This window comes from Tenebrio molitor, chromosome 1 (assembly GCF_963966145.1).
Source record: "Tenebrio molitor chromosome 1, icTenMoli1.1, whole genome shotgun sequence".
NCBI classification, from domain to species: Eukaryota; Metazoa; Arthropoda; class Insecta; order Coleoptera; family Tenebrionidae; genus Tenebrio; species Tenebrio molitor.
Window position 1 is genome coordinate 24,429,793 of NC_091046.1, and position 14,466 is coordinate 24,444,258.

The 14,466-nt window shown below is 36.7% G+C and overlaps 1 protein-coding gene and 1 long non-coding RNA gene across 4 annotated transcripts; both read left to right on the forward strand.

Annotated features, from left to right (window-relative positions):
* Positions 1 to 236: 236 nt before the first annotated feature.
* Positions 237 to 11,169, forward strand: LOC138123032 (serologically defined colon cancer antigen 8 homolog). Of its 3 annotated transcripts, none has more exons than XM_069037534.1 (12): positions 237 to 628; positions 1,073 to 1,381; positions 1,432 to 1,540; positions 1,597 to 1,749; positions 1,808 to 2,034; positions 2,703 to 2,919; positions 2,969 to 3,185; positions 3,240 to 3,478; positions 3,537 to 3,672; positions 3,839 to 3,956; positions 4,451 to 4,536; positions 9,917 to 11,169. In XM_069037534.1, exons 1-12 carry the CDS (start codon positions 492 to 494, stop codon positions 10,804 to 10,806), a joined length of 2,838 nt encoding a protein of 945 aa, XP_068893635.1. In that variant the 5' UTR covers positions 237 to 491; the 3' UTR covers positions 10,807 to 11,169. The 3 variants fall into 3 exon arrangements, with proteins under 3 accessions (XP_068893635.1, XP_068893654.1, XP_068893646.1); XM_069037545.1 differs by lacking the exon at positions 237 to 628 and adding an exon at positions 789 to 996; XM_069037553.1 differs by lacking the exons at positions 3,839 to 3,956; positions 4,451 to 4,536 and having other exon boundaries at positions 239 to 628.
* A 2,316-nt stretch (positions 11,170 to 13,485) lies between these two features.
* On the forward strand, positions 13,486 to 14,031 carry LOC138123515 (uncharacterized). The gene is made up of 2 exons (XR_011156824.1): positions 13,486 to 13,703; positions 13,755 to 14,031. It is a non-coding gene; the product is annotated as an uncharacterized lncRNA (long non-coding RNA).
* The last annotated feature ends 435 nt before the right edge of the window (positions 14,032 to 14,466 follow it).

Genomic DNA, 14,466 nt, shown 5'->3' on the forward strand with positions numbered 1-14,466 from the left:
TAATAATCTTACAAAGACAACATCAAAAAGAAACGGACTTGAATGTATGACTTATTGACTCACTGGTCAGTTTCTTCTTTTTTATTACGTATTTATAAAAATTATATTATTCTATTTGAACAGTATAGTCTGATTTAGTAGACAATTTTTTTAACATTTTACCTTATAAAAATTAACAAAACGATGACAATGTATTCATTATTTATTATTAGTTAAAAAGGGAACTAACTAACTGATTCTCATATCACCCAAAAGTTTATTAATAGAACAAAATACTCGTATCTCTTTTTCTATTGAGAAAGATATATTTGTAGTAAAATGTTGGTTTAAATATTCCAAAGTCTACAAATGCATGTCGAATAATGTATGGCTAAAGCCGTTGCCATGATATTTTCACAGGATATTTCGACTAAACAACAATTGATCGTGGAAGGTTATATAAAGAAGCATCACAAAGAACGGTTCCTTGCATTGCTAATAAGTTGTGCATCATGTACAGTAGTCCTACAAACAGAAAACAAAGACCCACAACTAGTTACTTGGTCAGACCAAGATTGGGTCCCGCAAAAAGTATTTTTTCTTCTAAACCCATGTCGGCTTACGGTCAGGACAAAAAAAAGAAATTTAAGTAAGTATTATCACTTACATTAAAAAAAATGTGCATAATCTATTTTGACTTTGATTTAAAAATGAATAATAAATTTACTGATAGTATACTTAACAGAAACGTATTGTAAATTAGGTAGACACTATCGATTTTTAGTTCCCGTAGAATACAAACATACAAATATTCTGTATAGGTACACAGACATATGTACACACTGTACCTACCAATAGTCCCGTTTTAACAGGTTGTCGTGTATTATTTTAATTAAACTAATATTCAGTTTTCAATTAATTAGTCAATGGTTTTGTTTTCGTTCGTTTTTGTATTGTATTGCTGACGTACATTAATTAATAAGTTATTTAAGATTCCATCCACGTAAACTAAGTGTGGTAAGAAGAAGCACATCCATTTTTAATGCATGTGATTATGTTTTTTTCAATAAGTGCTAACAAGATGTTGTTGTAGGAAGTCCGGTGGAGCTAAAATGGAATTTAGAAAAAAACCGGATTATGCAGATACTGCGTATCGTGAAGCAGTCGGCAGACTTCGCATCTTGCTTGCTGAAACTTATACTCCATTTAAAAGACCTTTGAGAGAATTGGATAGCGCTGGAGAAGACACTGATAACCAATCATTAGTGAGTGCCAACAGCAGAAGTTCAAAATTTATAAGTCGACCGTACTACCATTACCTTAACGTGCTCCCAAAGCGTTATAATTACTATCCACTGATCAGGCCAAGTGTTCCAGCAACTGATCCTGAAAAGAATGTTGCGTAAGCTTGACAAGTTAAACCAAATAAGTGCCACTAATTTCAACTTTTAGTACTGGTCCAAAATATGACAACACTTCAGCGCCACCAGAATTAATGTCATTTATTGAAAAACAAGAAGACTACATCGAACAACTTGAAAAAGAATCTAGATTTTGCAGAGTGAGTACGATGCAATAATGGATGATTCCTAATTAAGTTACAAATAATAATTGCAGGAGGAACTTTCTTCTCTGTTAAGTAAAGTCAAGGATGTAATAAGTGAAAATGAAAATTTACATGAAAAACAAAAATCCAACATTATGAAGTCAGTTTTTAACCATTTAGAAACAGAAACTGAAACAGAAACTGAAATTGATTTATCTCAAAAGGTAAAGTGTAGGTATCAATTTTATGTAGGATATTAAAAAAACATTCTGATCCAAACAGATTTCTTTGTCGCCTAAGAAATCGAAAAAATCAAAACCTCTAGAAGGGCCGACAATAGTTTTTGAATCAAGAATTTCTGAATTAGAAGCGCAATTAACTCAAGCAAAAATCGATCTTAGAAAAGCTTTAGAAGAAAATGCCAACTACAAAAAAAAAGTTGCAGATGGAAGCTTTATTGATGGGCTGGGATTTGATCATTACAAAAAACAAATTGAAAGTGTCCAAAGGTATTATTGACTTTTTAATTCAAAATTTAAAATAATTTATAAATGTTTAGCATATTTTCAAAAAAAAAAACATTGTAAATTATAAGTTACCTATGATCATAATGCCAATGCCAGTTCCACGACCTGCTGTATAATAACCGGTCTGTTCGTTTCATTAGAAAAGCATTGCGAAAATGTTTCCGAGAAAGAGCCAATTTTCGCCGATGAGGGCGCCACATTACGAGCGCTTCTAAAGAATAAAAATGCGGAAAAATAGGTTTAGATATGATTTTAGAGTTAAGATTGAGTACAGTAAGTTCATATTTTCTTTCTAAAACAATACTGAATACAAGTGTATTTTTGATTTTAAATTCGAATGTTATTTGAAGAAGAAAAACTCTCGGTGACAAAAACTTAAGATGAATAATATCCCCAAAAAGCGCCCGTGCACTAGCGCTCTGCGGGGATCACTCAAATTACACTTTTGAACAGGCCGGTTATAATACAGCAGCAGAGACAGCAGGTCGTGGCCAGCTCTATGTACAAAATGTAGTTATTTTGTAAAAACTAACGCCTTTGCCTTACTTCGTAACTTTTAACGAACTATGAATATATCAGCCAGTTCGAATTAATCTATATACATAAATCAACTTCTTTAAAAAAAACACACATTGTTTTGTTATTTTAAGGGAAAAAGATGTTTTACAAGATACTGTATTTAAACTTCAAAACGCTTTATCTAAAATCAAAGATAAAGAAAATGATACTTGCGATCAAGTTAAACGAAGCTTAGATGTTGCTGAACAAGCTCAATACGAAAAAAATGCTGCGGAATTAGAAATTCGAAGATTAAAGGATGAATTAGACAGACAACATTCTAAACTAAGAGATGCTATTGCAGACCAGGTTATTTTACTGTATGATGTTAGTAAATGTTTAATGGGTTAAACTGTAGAGTCGACGAATATCAGACGAGCGAAGTGCAGTTGAAAGAAGGTATACACAACAAATTGAACAGCTGACAACTGAACTGGGAGTGCAGTGGGAAACTACAAATAAACTGCAATTGGAATTAGATAAACAACGAAGAGAAAATGCTGACTTACGACGAGAATTGGCACAAAAAGAAGCACTTCTTGACGGTATGAAGAAGGATATGCAAAATAAAATCAGTAAAGTTTAAAAAACCTATCTGTTAGGAACCTTGACATATGTCTTTTTTTCAGTGAGTTTACAGTCCGATATAGGTGTTAACGGTGCTGAAAAAGGTGCTTTAGAACAACAAATTGCAACTCTGCAAATGACCAACGAGAGAAATGAAAGGCAGGCAAAACAAGAAGTTACTCGTTTACAGGCCGAAATGCAGTCTTTAAGGCAGAGATTGGATAGAGCAGATGCAGACCTTATCCATAGTCGCAGAGAAAATATTCGGTTCAGTGAACAAGTGGCCTCTTTGGAAAAAGAAGTATATAATTTTATTGATAGATATTCTTTGGAGTTGTTTTTTATTTTTATTTTTTAAGATTAAGCTTAATTCTGCATTAAATGAAGAAAAGAGCAAACAGGCGAGTAGTGGAGAAATTTTAGCTTTACCACCTCCGAAAGAACAGCAAGAGAAACAGCTGTCTTCGCTCATAGATGACATGGAATCTAAACACGGTAAGTTAAAAAAAATATATTTTGTATCGTATTTTGTTATTGAAAACCCCCTGGATAACGGGGCAAGGGTCTTTTTATGCCATGAGTTGATTCGGGAATTTATCTATAATTTATTTTCATTTATCGCACTTGGTTGTGGAGATGTTAATTCGTAATGTTGTTGCAGCGGCTACTGTAGCCGAACTTGAAGGCATGATCCTTTCCCAAAATCAACTCATGGATAAACTGTCAGTCGAATGTTATTCATTAACTCAGAAACTGGAAGACGCCAGCACGAGGCACAAGTAAGACTTGTTTCTTTTGTAATGATAAAATGAACAAGACTGGTACAAATTTTTATGAAAAGTTGCAAAATCCATTTGTGTTTTTCACGTTTTCGCCAAAAATATTATATTTTTATGACTAATGGCTTGTGTTTGGTAGGGACGGATCAGGCAAGTACCAAAAACGAGTTCGATTCGCTGACAGTCCGACCAACCAAACGCAAGGAACCCATTAAAGTAGATATCAGTGTTAAAGTGGTACCCAAACCTCGTAAGGTTAGTCCTTATTTATAGCATAAGATCTTATATTAATAATAATTTTAAAACACTTTATTTATTATGATTTTATTACTTAGACTTGAGAGAGCAAATTTACGGACAAAAAATTACGAACTTTTGACTAGATTAGGAAATGTATGGGACTGCTTGAAGCAATTTGTTGAAGAAAATAAACAAGTTGACACATAACAGGTAATTTTTTATATTTTATATTAATATCTTATAATTGTTTATAGGGAGGAAATACGGGAGCTACAAACTAACCTAAATCGTTTAAATAGTAGGTTAAATCAATCACAAATTACCGCCTCCAGTGTCAAAGGTACCTATATAATAACTGAAATAATAGTCACAGTAGTTTTTTGGAAAATAAGTAACATTAGTGTTAATTTGTGATAAAGTACCTAATTCTACATATTAGCCAGTATTGATTTTTGTCCTTTTATCTTATCAGCACTTTTAACATCTATACAAAATATATTTTCATATTAGTACCTACTTAGAATACATTTTAGCCTGTAGAAATAACAAACATTAGTAAATGATATAAATGACAATCTATTAGAAAATTTTGCAAACCACAAAGCACATTTGCCTATTTTTTGTTATGCAGACTGTGTCAAAAATAAAACTTGAATTTTCAGTTTTAATCTAGAATAGTACGCAAGTAGGTATAGCTTCTACGGTTATAACAAATTTAGTACAGTTAAATGTTAGTTGATATACTCTGAGATTAAGAAAACAATATTCTTAAAGATACTTACTGGAATTTGAAATATTTCTTTACTTAAAATGAAAAATAAAACGATTGACCAAAATTAATAATTCATTTAATTATATGTACCTATTTGAAAAACTATAATACATAGAACTCTAATTAATTAATTTGATTTCTTTTATATTTTTCATTTTTCATTTTTTTCAGCAAATTTTGATTGATTTTTGATAAATAATATTTGTGTAGCAAGGTATAGTCGGCATGGAGATATAGTGATAATGTATTCAGTCCCGTACTTATCTTCAATAACGATTGTCACTGTTAGCGGATTTCGTTTATAACCATTACAAAGGAACCGCTTTAGACGGTCAGCACTACCTGGCGTTCTTCAGGCAGTCTTTACAGGCAAAATATCTTGTCCAAGCACTTATCCCTAATAAACTACTTAGACGTTGCCAGCGTCCTCGTTATGGGGACTGAATACATTATCACTAGGTATATCTCCGTGCCGACTATACTTTTAATTTTTTCGAACGTTTTAAATTTTGTGAATTCTTGAAATAAATGAGAGATGTTTAAAATATTTGTTTCTTGAGCACATTCATTTCTTTATTCTCTATATTTCTCTTGTTGGTCTATATATTCTTGACACTTTCTGTATATGCAGGTATATACATAAAATTAGACACTTTAGATATGCAGTACCGAGTACCTTATTAAAAGGAGTGCTTTTAGAGTAATTTTTGGCTTTTTATAAATATTATAGTCTTGTTTCATTAACAGTTGCAATTAATGAAAACCAAATAACTGGAAAACATGTTAGTTACTAATCCGGTAATTAAATAATAAATAATCAAAACGTATGAATCGTGTTTAGGTATAACAATATCTGAATATAAATTATAAATTTGTTAATGAAGCCCTGCAACCTCGCGTTTTTGCAAAAAAGATGACATAGGTCAAAAACGATGACAAACAAATAAGTGTTGACAAAAAGACGTTAAACTCAAAATTTCAGGTAGAATCGAAATGTGAAGTCAAAATGAGGCCTTTCCATTTAAAAAAATAAAGATGGCGTCGATTTCCGGTATTTCCGGAAGTGCCACCATTTTGAAAATATTTCATTTGAACTTGGAGTAGTCGATTATAGTCAACTACCAATTTTCATATTAATATGATTTGGGAAAATCAGAAAGTTTCTAATGAACGAGCTACGTGAATCAGCCTGCATAATTTTAATGCAGTGGATGATCTTCTTTACATAGTTTTTGATGGTGATAGAATAACAAAATGTTTAGTGTTATTATTTGAGGAATTATAGCAATTTGTTTTACAATTTCCTTAAAAGTACTATCGAATTCATGAAAAACTAGTACAGCAAAATTTTGTTGGAGTAAATTGGGCTACATGAAAATGTCAAATATAAACGTCTGTCATTATGACAGTTCGAATTTAATATGGTCAACCCAACGTCAAACGTGTTTAGGTTATCTACTTGACATGTTGGACATTAATGATTACACTACAACATTTTTGAAAAGTTGACAAATCTATGACGTTTTGCTGTACTAGTTTTTCATGAATTCGATAGTACAGTGTGGAATAAAATGATTTACATCTAATTACCTTTGGAATTTTTGCACATGTAAATTTTCCTGTACCGCTCTACTTTTTTTTTTGAAGTGCCGAACTATTAGTTCTGTCAATAAATGTCATCAATCGAATTGACAATTGTTACAATTTACTAAATTGAATTAACAAACGTTGGTGGCCACTTTCAACACTAGCTGTGACTTGCTTTTGGTAGCTCCTTTTTAATTTCAATCTCTACTTTGCATTCATATCATCCCTTCGCAATAAATCACATTTGGAATTTTGGAATATTTTGAGGTTAGGCTTTCTTTTTTTTTGTAGAGCGGCATTTCGTATTTTTACAAGGGTAATGCAAAGGTAACTAGATGTAAATCATTTTATTCCACACTGTACCTACAACATAGGTATTGGTTTTCAAATTCTTGATAGCATAAAAAATGTTTCAAGTTGGTTTAATTGTAGGTACTTATTTATAAGTATATATCGAGCGATCAAATTAATTTGTAATCGAGTCATCCATGGATTTGAATCCGTACCTACTTATAGTCCATGGATATAGTCCTTGCCAAAACCAAATAACCACCAACACTGTATTCTATCCAGAAAATCAACCGGCAACGTTGTGTACTTAGATTTGAGTGGTCTAGCATCCTAGTAATATCAAAATTGCTATTACACATTTAGTGTAATTTTGTTTTCACCAACTGAATTCAACAGGTGGTGGTTATTTGGGTTTGGCACGGGCTATATAATAACGGGTGTTTTTTTAAATTTGGCGTCGAAGTAGGCATTGAACTGTCGATTGTGAACGCACTATGCACGTTACGGATCACGATCAGCTGTTTAAATCTTACGCTTTTACACGAGTGGTGCGATCTCAATCGACTCTCCAACGCTTACTTCGACGCCAAATTTAAAAAAACACCTTTATATCTTTTGCGATTGATATGTCCAGATCTATCGTGTGTTCCAATAAAAACTCACTCGCAGTAAGCCATGACTATAGAGATAGACAGACTGGGCATGTCGATTTTAGGATCATTGGAAGTAGTTAATTTGTTACTTACAAATTTTCATCAAAGTGAGAGTGAGTTGTGACAGATAACTTATAAATTTACTTTAGTAGTTCATTTCACATCTGGTACTAAGACATACTTCACTTTCATCATGGCTTGCTGCGAGTGAGTTTTTTGTGGAACACACGATACTATCGTTTCAAAAATAAATTACTCCTTATATTTCAAACTTTTAGGGAAATAATGTTTTTCATGTTATGTGTAACTAGAATTGTCAAAAGTAATTTTGATTGCCTAAGGTTGGTTACCATGAATTGAAAGATTAAGTCCAACTATTTAAATATGCCGCCAGAAATCAAAATTGATGGTGAAACGAAAAATCATTTACTTATCGAGAAATTAGTCATTTGCAACAATGAATTTGCTGCCTTCCATTTTTGAGATATATTTTGTTTGTCACCAGAAACCACATAACCTCCAACCTAACCAAATTTATGGCAACCTAGTAACGAATATCCCTAAATCATAGGGATTAATTTATTTTTGACACGATAGTAGGTACCTATACCCTGTGTTTCAAGCTGTGTTTATTAGAGTGTGGAGTTCAAGTAACGACATACGATTTCGGATTCATGGATAACTCGATTACAAATTAATTTGATCGCTGTTTATATTTACATACATATTATACCTACAGGGTGTTAGAAAGGCCACGTAATAAATTTAATCAGTTAATCGCCAATAGAACTCTTTAAAATAAACATGTTTAATAAGTACATGACGCTGTGTAACTCCGCAGGGGGGGAAATGGTATTACACATATGCTTGATTTTTAACTGGTATATTGGTCAACTGGTTTGTCTATGGCATGGTTCACACTGGGGATCGCTGGGCTTCCGGTGCTGGGTCGCAGGTGGGCAGCTCCGTGCTCGCCCGGAGCAGTCTCCGGCTAGGGTTGATGTCGGGGCTGGGTGATGTGGCCCGGTGGCTTTGATTGTTGCTGGGTGATGGGTCCAGGTGGACCTGGAGGAGGAAACGGTGTTTCTCGTCCCCGGTGGTGGTACTGCTGACGGTGAAGCCTGCTCGCCACAAAATGGCGTGGTTGTTACTTTCGGGGAGATAAGGAGTTTCAACTTACTCTTTCGATCTGGTGACCCCCCTTGATCCGCTCAACGGCGATATACACTACGGGTGTCCCAGGGTTGATCCGCACGACGGCGGTGACGCAAACCTTTTTCCCGGATTTGTCACGATTATCCTGGCACACTAAGTCGCGGCGGGTCTACCGTTGGTGTTACTTGTGCCGACAGTGTCCGAGTGACAAAATCTCTCTCTCCCCCACGCTGACCCGTCATTTGCCCTCACCAACCGTCGTACGATGGTCATAATGGGGTCGTACATTAGACCTCGTAACAGTACTTATATTGATCTTTTTTTAATCGAATATCTTTTTAATGTTTTTCTATTTTTTTCCTGCTTCGTTATCAATAGATGTGTAAACACGTGAGCGGGTGTGAATTTTAAGGTTCAAATTATATTTACAGCTTGCCCATTATTGTAGCTTGAGCTGTGAGGGATGCGCAAAGTTGATATAAAAAGGTCCGATGATTGAGTGATTGAGAGATTGGAAGCAGTAAAGAAATGCGACAGAATTAGTGGAGGGGCTGTTAGACCACTGCACATCTGGCTCTCACAGCTCAAGCTACCCTGTTTTGAAGAATTTGCGGAAAAAATGATAAATAACAAAAAAACAAAAGGTAATTGTTCACTTTAACTACTTCTGGAATTTTCGCGTTTTTTCTGGCTAGACAGCCTCAGAGCGTCCTCCTAGATTGTGTCCCACCATTCAAACCTTGTGCAAATGCCTTTTTTTTCTCTCTTGTTATGTTTCAAGGTCGCGCCAAGTCTTAGTATAACTAAAGGGTAAGGAAAATTTTTATTTGCACAACTGGTGGGAAACGATGTAGGAGGACGTCCTGAGGCTGTCTAGCCAGAAAAAACGCGAAAATTCCAGAAGTAGTTAAAGTGAACAATTACCAAACAAAATTTTAACGAGTCCTTTGTCACTGTACAGGGGTTAGAACTCTGAAGATGACGTCGAGGAATATAGGATGTTCTTTATTTAGGGTATGTGTTAAAATGAAAATGCAATGTTTTTTGTTTGTCCGGTGACACTATTAGTGGTTAAATGTATTACGTGGACTTCCATAACACCCGGTACATACATTTTAGGTAAATATTATTTAAAAAAATTATAGACATTTATTAAGCACTTAACACGAAACTGAGTTCTAAATTAACTTACCTACTTTGAAGCAGGAAATTATGGTTTTTATAAATACCTACTGTGAATAATTCTGCTTTTTTTTTAACAGATGAGGATTATAGCTCAGTTAGTAAACAAAAACCTGCACAACCACAAGACTTGGCAAACAAATATGATCCTGCTCAGGCAAAAAATTTGAGTCGCACAAATAGTAAACCTTCTATTCAACCAGAAAATACATTAATCAAAAAAGTAAGTGAAGAAAAAACCCCGTCAACATCTCTTCAACAATTTAACCAGGATGTTGAAGAAACTTCACCAAATAAAACTACAAATCCCCAACTCGTTGATTTTCCTAATAACGATGGCGTCGGAACTGAAATGAAACAAGGACATGCCCTAAATGATTCTTATGATCAATCGTTTGCCAATATGGAGGATCAAACAAATCTTGCACAGAATCAACATGATCAAAATTCTGTTACAAACAACCAAATGTATTCCGATTCGTTGCATCAGTATAACGAAGGTGAACAATATACAACAAATCCTGATCAACAATATACAGCGAATCCTGATCAACAGTACATGACAGATCTTGATCAACAATATATAACAAATTCTGATCAGCAATATATCGCAGATCCTGTTCAGGAATATGATGCAGATCCTAACCAACAATACATCACAGATCCTGATCAACAATATATTACAGATCCTGATCAACAATACATTTCAGATCCGAATCAACAGTTTACTACAGATCCTAATCAACAATATAGTACTAATCTTGATCAACAGTATACTACCGATCCTAATCAGCAGTACGCTACCGATCCTAATCAGCAATATACAGCAGACGTTAATCAGCACTACACAACAGATCCAAATTTACAGTATGAAACCGGTCCGAATCAACAATATGAAACGGAATCATCAAATGTCCAATATTCTGCGAATCCTAATGATCACTACAATGACCGTCAGCATCAGTATTAATTTTTTTTTTTTAACTAATTAAAAAGAACAGGTTGATATAATCACGTCAAGCATAAATTTTCATGTACCTATCAAAATATTTTCATTTTATTTTCACTGTTAACTTACAATTAGATATAAAATCTGCAAATTTATAACAGTGCACATTGTAAATGCATTTTTGAAGTAATTTCATGTAAATTTTAGCTGCTATTTTTTAATTGATAGCAAACTTGTAATAGTAGGTAGTTTATTTGTTTTTTTTTTTTTTGTAATAAATTTTATTGTCTCTTTATCAGATGAGTTGTTTATATTTTTCATATCTATTTAATGTGTTGCATAGTGGTGAAGTAAGAGGAAAAAAAATAAAACAATGTATACTCGTGTGGTCTTTTTTACTAAAAATGAAAAAAAAAACGACAAAAAATGAGAAATATTTTTAAACAAATTCTTAATAGATTCAAGATCAGGAAGGACTGTTTCAGTTGACAATCCAATTAAGAATACATTTTTTATTCGGCTTTTTATGTATGATATGCGGTAACATTAACAGTGACAAAATGATAGAGTACCTAAAAATTAACGATAACATCTAAAAATTAACTAAAGGAAAAGCTCGATGCGCCCCCATTTTGCTCTAAACATAAATTAACTCTTCTTTTTAGACTCTCGAACAGATTCATCAGCATGTTGGGAGTAAAGTTTCTCACTTCTTGAACAACAGCTGCCTAAAGCTCTTCCATGATATGTACCTAATACATTTGCGAAGATCTTGTCTTTCAAGACCCTGAATGCCCTTGTGGAGTACTTTGTTGGTCCGGAATGAATGAGGCGGCTTGATGCGTGATTTGAGTTTAATGTAACAACAATAACAAATAACGATAACAAAAGATAACAATGAATGACAAAATGGTGAACGGCGTGATTGGTGGTGCCGTGGTTGAAGTTGATCGGCGAGAGAGCGAGTCTAAGGGATGCGACGTCTTTTATCCCTTCGGTTTGGCTCCCCCTGGTGTCTACACGTACGTGTTGTGGTGCGTCGATAGAGGTCGCCACAGTACTCCCCCCTCAGTGGTTGCGTTCTCTCGCAATTTTGAAGTTGAGCGTCGCGACGGCTGCATCGTGAGGGAACGCAGCCACGAAAGCAGATTGAGGATTTCGTTGGCAGGGCTGTGCGAAGTGGTTCAGGCCCTGGTCGTTGACGAAGCTGAGGGACATGCCGAACCCGCGTGTGCGAAGTGGTTCAGGCCCTGCTTGTTGCGAGACGGAGGGACGTGCCGAACCAGGTGTTGATGGTTTTGTTGGCAGGCGTCTGCGAAATGGTTCAGGCCCTGGTCGTTGACGAAGCGGAGGGACGTGCCGAACCCGGAGATGCAGCGAGCTGTCAAGGTTGATGCGACGGAGGTTGCGTCGATGTTGCTGTGATTCGGCCATATGAAGCGATCTGAAACAAACTTAGTAATGGCGCGAATGCGTGGATGAGGTTGTGTTGTCGTTGGCGATGACTCGGTCGTCGGCTTCTTGCTCGATGTTGCGGGCGCGAAAGTCGATGGCCAAGGAGATGTTTCCGGAGCATGACACGGCGTCAGCGGGAGCGTTCTCAGAGTTTGGTGCGTTTGTACCTGGCGTCTGCGATGGACTGGATTCCAGCATGTGGGGAAGATGAAGGTGTCTGGTCGCGGTGTACACAGCGTGGTGCTCGCGGTCGTAGACACAGCTTGATGTCGGCGTCCATGTGGGTTGCAGTTGATATGCCGAGGCGATGGTTGCTTGGTTTGGCTAGCACGTGGCTCGTGCCGAATGTGTTGGCGAGCTTGTTGCTCGTGCCGTTTGTGATGGCGAGCGCGTTGCTCGTGCTGCATGTGTTGGCGAGCGCGTTGCTCGTGCTGAATGTGTTGGCGAGCGCGTTGCTCGAGCCGTTTGTGATAGCGAGCGCGTGGCTCGTGCTGATTGTGGTGGCGAGCGCGTGCTCTGCCGTTTGTGATGAGCGGTGGGTACGATGGTCGGTGAGGTCGACGATGTCGTTCCCGTCGCTGTGGTGGTCGTAGCGATTTGTCTGGCGGAGGCTTGCATCCTGTTTGTTGAGATTCGGTGACTCGGGTACTCCACTTCCGACTCACCGAAACGTGGAGTTCACTGCCACGATGAGGGCTCGTGGTCGAGTGGAAGCCGTCTCCAGCGGTCGCACGTGTTGGTTTGCTCTTCGCCGACCGGTGCCATTGTCTGATGTTGTACTCACCAACTTGTGGGGTGCACGTGGTGCTGATTGTTTGCTCCGGATCGTCGGGGGTCAGAAGTTTGTTGCCTCGTGGTCTTCCGGATTGTCGGGGGTGGAAGTTGTTGCCTCGTGGTCTTCCGGATCGTCGGGGTCACCAATTGTGGAGTACTTTGTTGGTCCGGAATGAATGAGGCGGCTTGATGCGTGATTTGAGTTTAATGTAACAACAATAACAAATAACGATAACAAAAGATAACAATGAATGACAAAATGGTGAACGGCGTGATTGGTGGTGCCGTGGTTGAAGTTGATCGGCGAGAGAGCGAGTCTAAGGGATGCGACGTCTTTTATCCCTTCGGTTTGGCTCCCCCTGGTGTCTATACGTACGTGTTGTGGTGCGTCGATAGAGGTCGCCACACCCTCAATAAAGAAAAATCTAGTGGGGTAAGCTCTGGTGACCTAGTTGGCCAGTCACTAATCACTCTGTCATAAATATGGCATTTTAGGACGAGCCATATGGGTTCTTGCGGAGTAAAAAAAGACTAATCCACACACCAGTTGCCTTAAAACTGCAAGCTGAATGCCGACCAGGTGCAAAGGTGCATTTCTGATGGCATGAGGATTTTGACCTGAGCAAATTCTGTAATTCTGTTTGTTCACATAACTGTCAGGGGGTAACCAGCCTTCATCAGAAAAAAAGGTATTGTTTAGTATACCATTATTGCTGATTACCCCATTAAACCAGTTGCAGAATAAGAATAAGAGGTAGAACATTCTGTAAAGGTGGCATCTTAATCTTTTTTTTATGCACTGTGGAGCAAGATCCATATGATAAATCTGTAAAAGCTTGAACTGGAACAATATGAAAAATCTGGAGTATTATGGATAAGTATCGAAATTGATGGAATAGGAAGGACAAGGAGCAAACCTTGAAGGGAGAGCTTTCTTATGGATGTGCGAGGGCTTCTTTGCATGCGAGTTCTGATATCCTTGACAACTTCCTTATTTAAAGTAGAGCGTCCACCAGCTGTCTTTTGTTTCATTACATTCCCTGTACATATTTTTCTACCGTTCAACCACTCGCATGCAATGTTGTTGAAATACACTTAAAGTAACCAAAATTTCTGGAAACATTTCCCGAAACTGATTGTATATTGCTGTTAGAAAGTACAGATCGCAAAACGTAATATCTATTCACTTTGATTGTGACCACAACGAAGAACATAGTAGGCGCTGTTTAGCTGTGTGCTGCATAAGTTTTACACTAAATATTTGTGTGGTGTGAACATGATGTGAAAATGTCAGAATTGTCAAAACTTGAGCATGGTAGTAAAGCAATGATTTTAATGTATTTATCGACTGTAATTACACGAGAGGTCTTTTTTTGTCCGGATAAAATTGAATTTTTTTACGATAATTTGGTTGCTTGGTAAATTGACGACACAAACCACCCGATAAAAAAA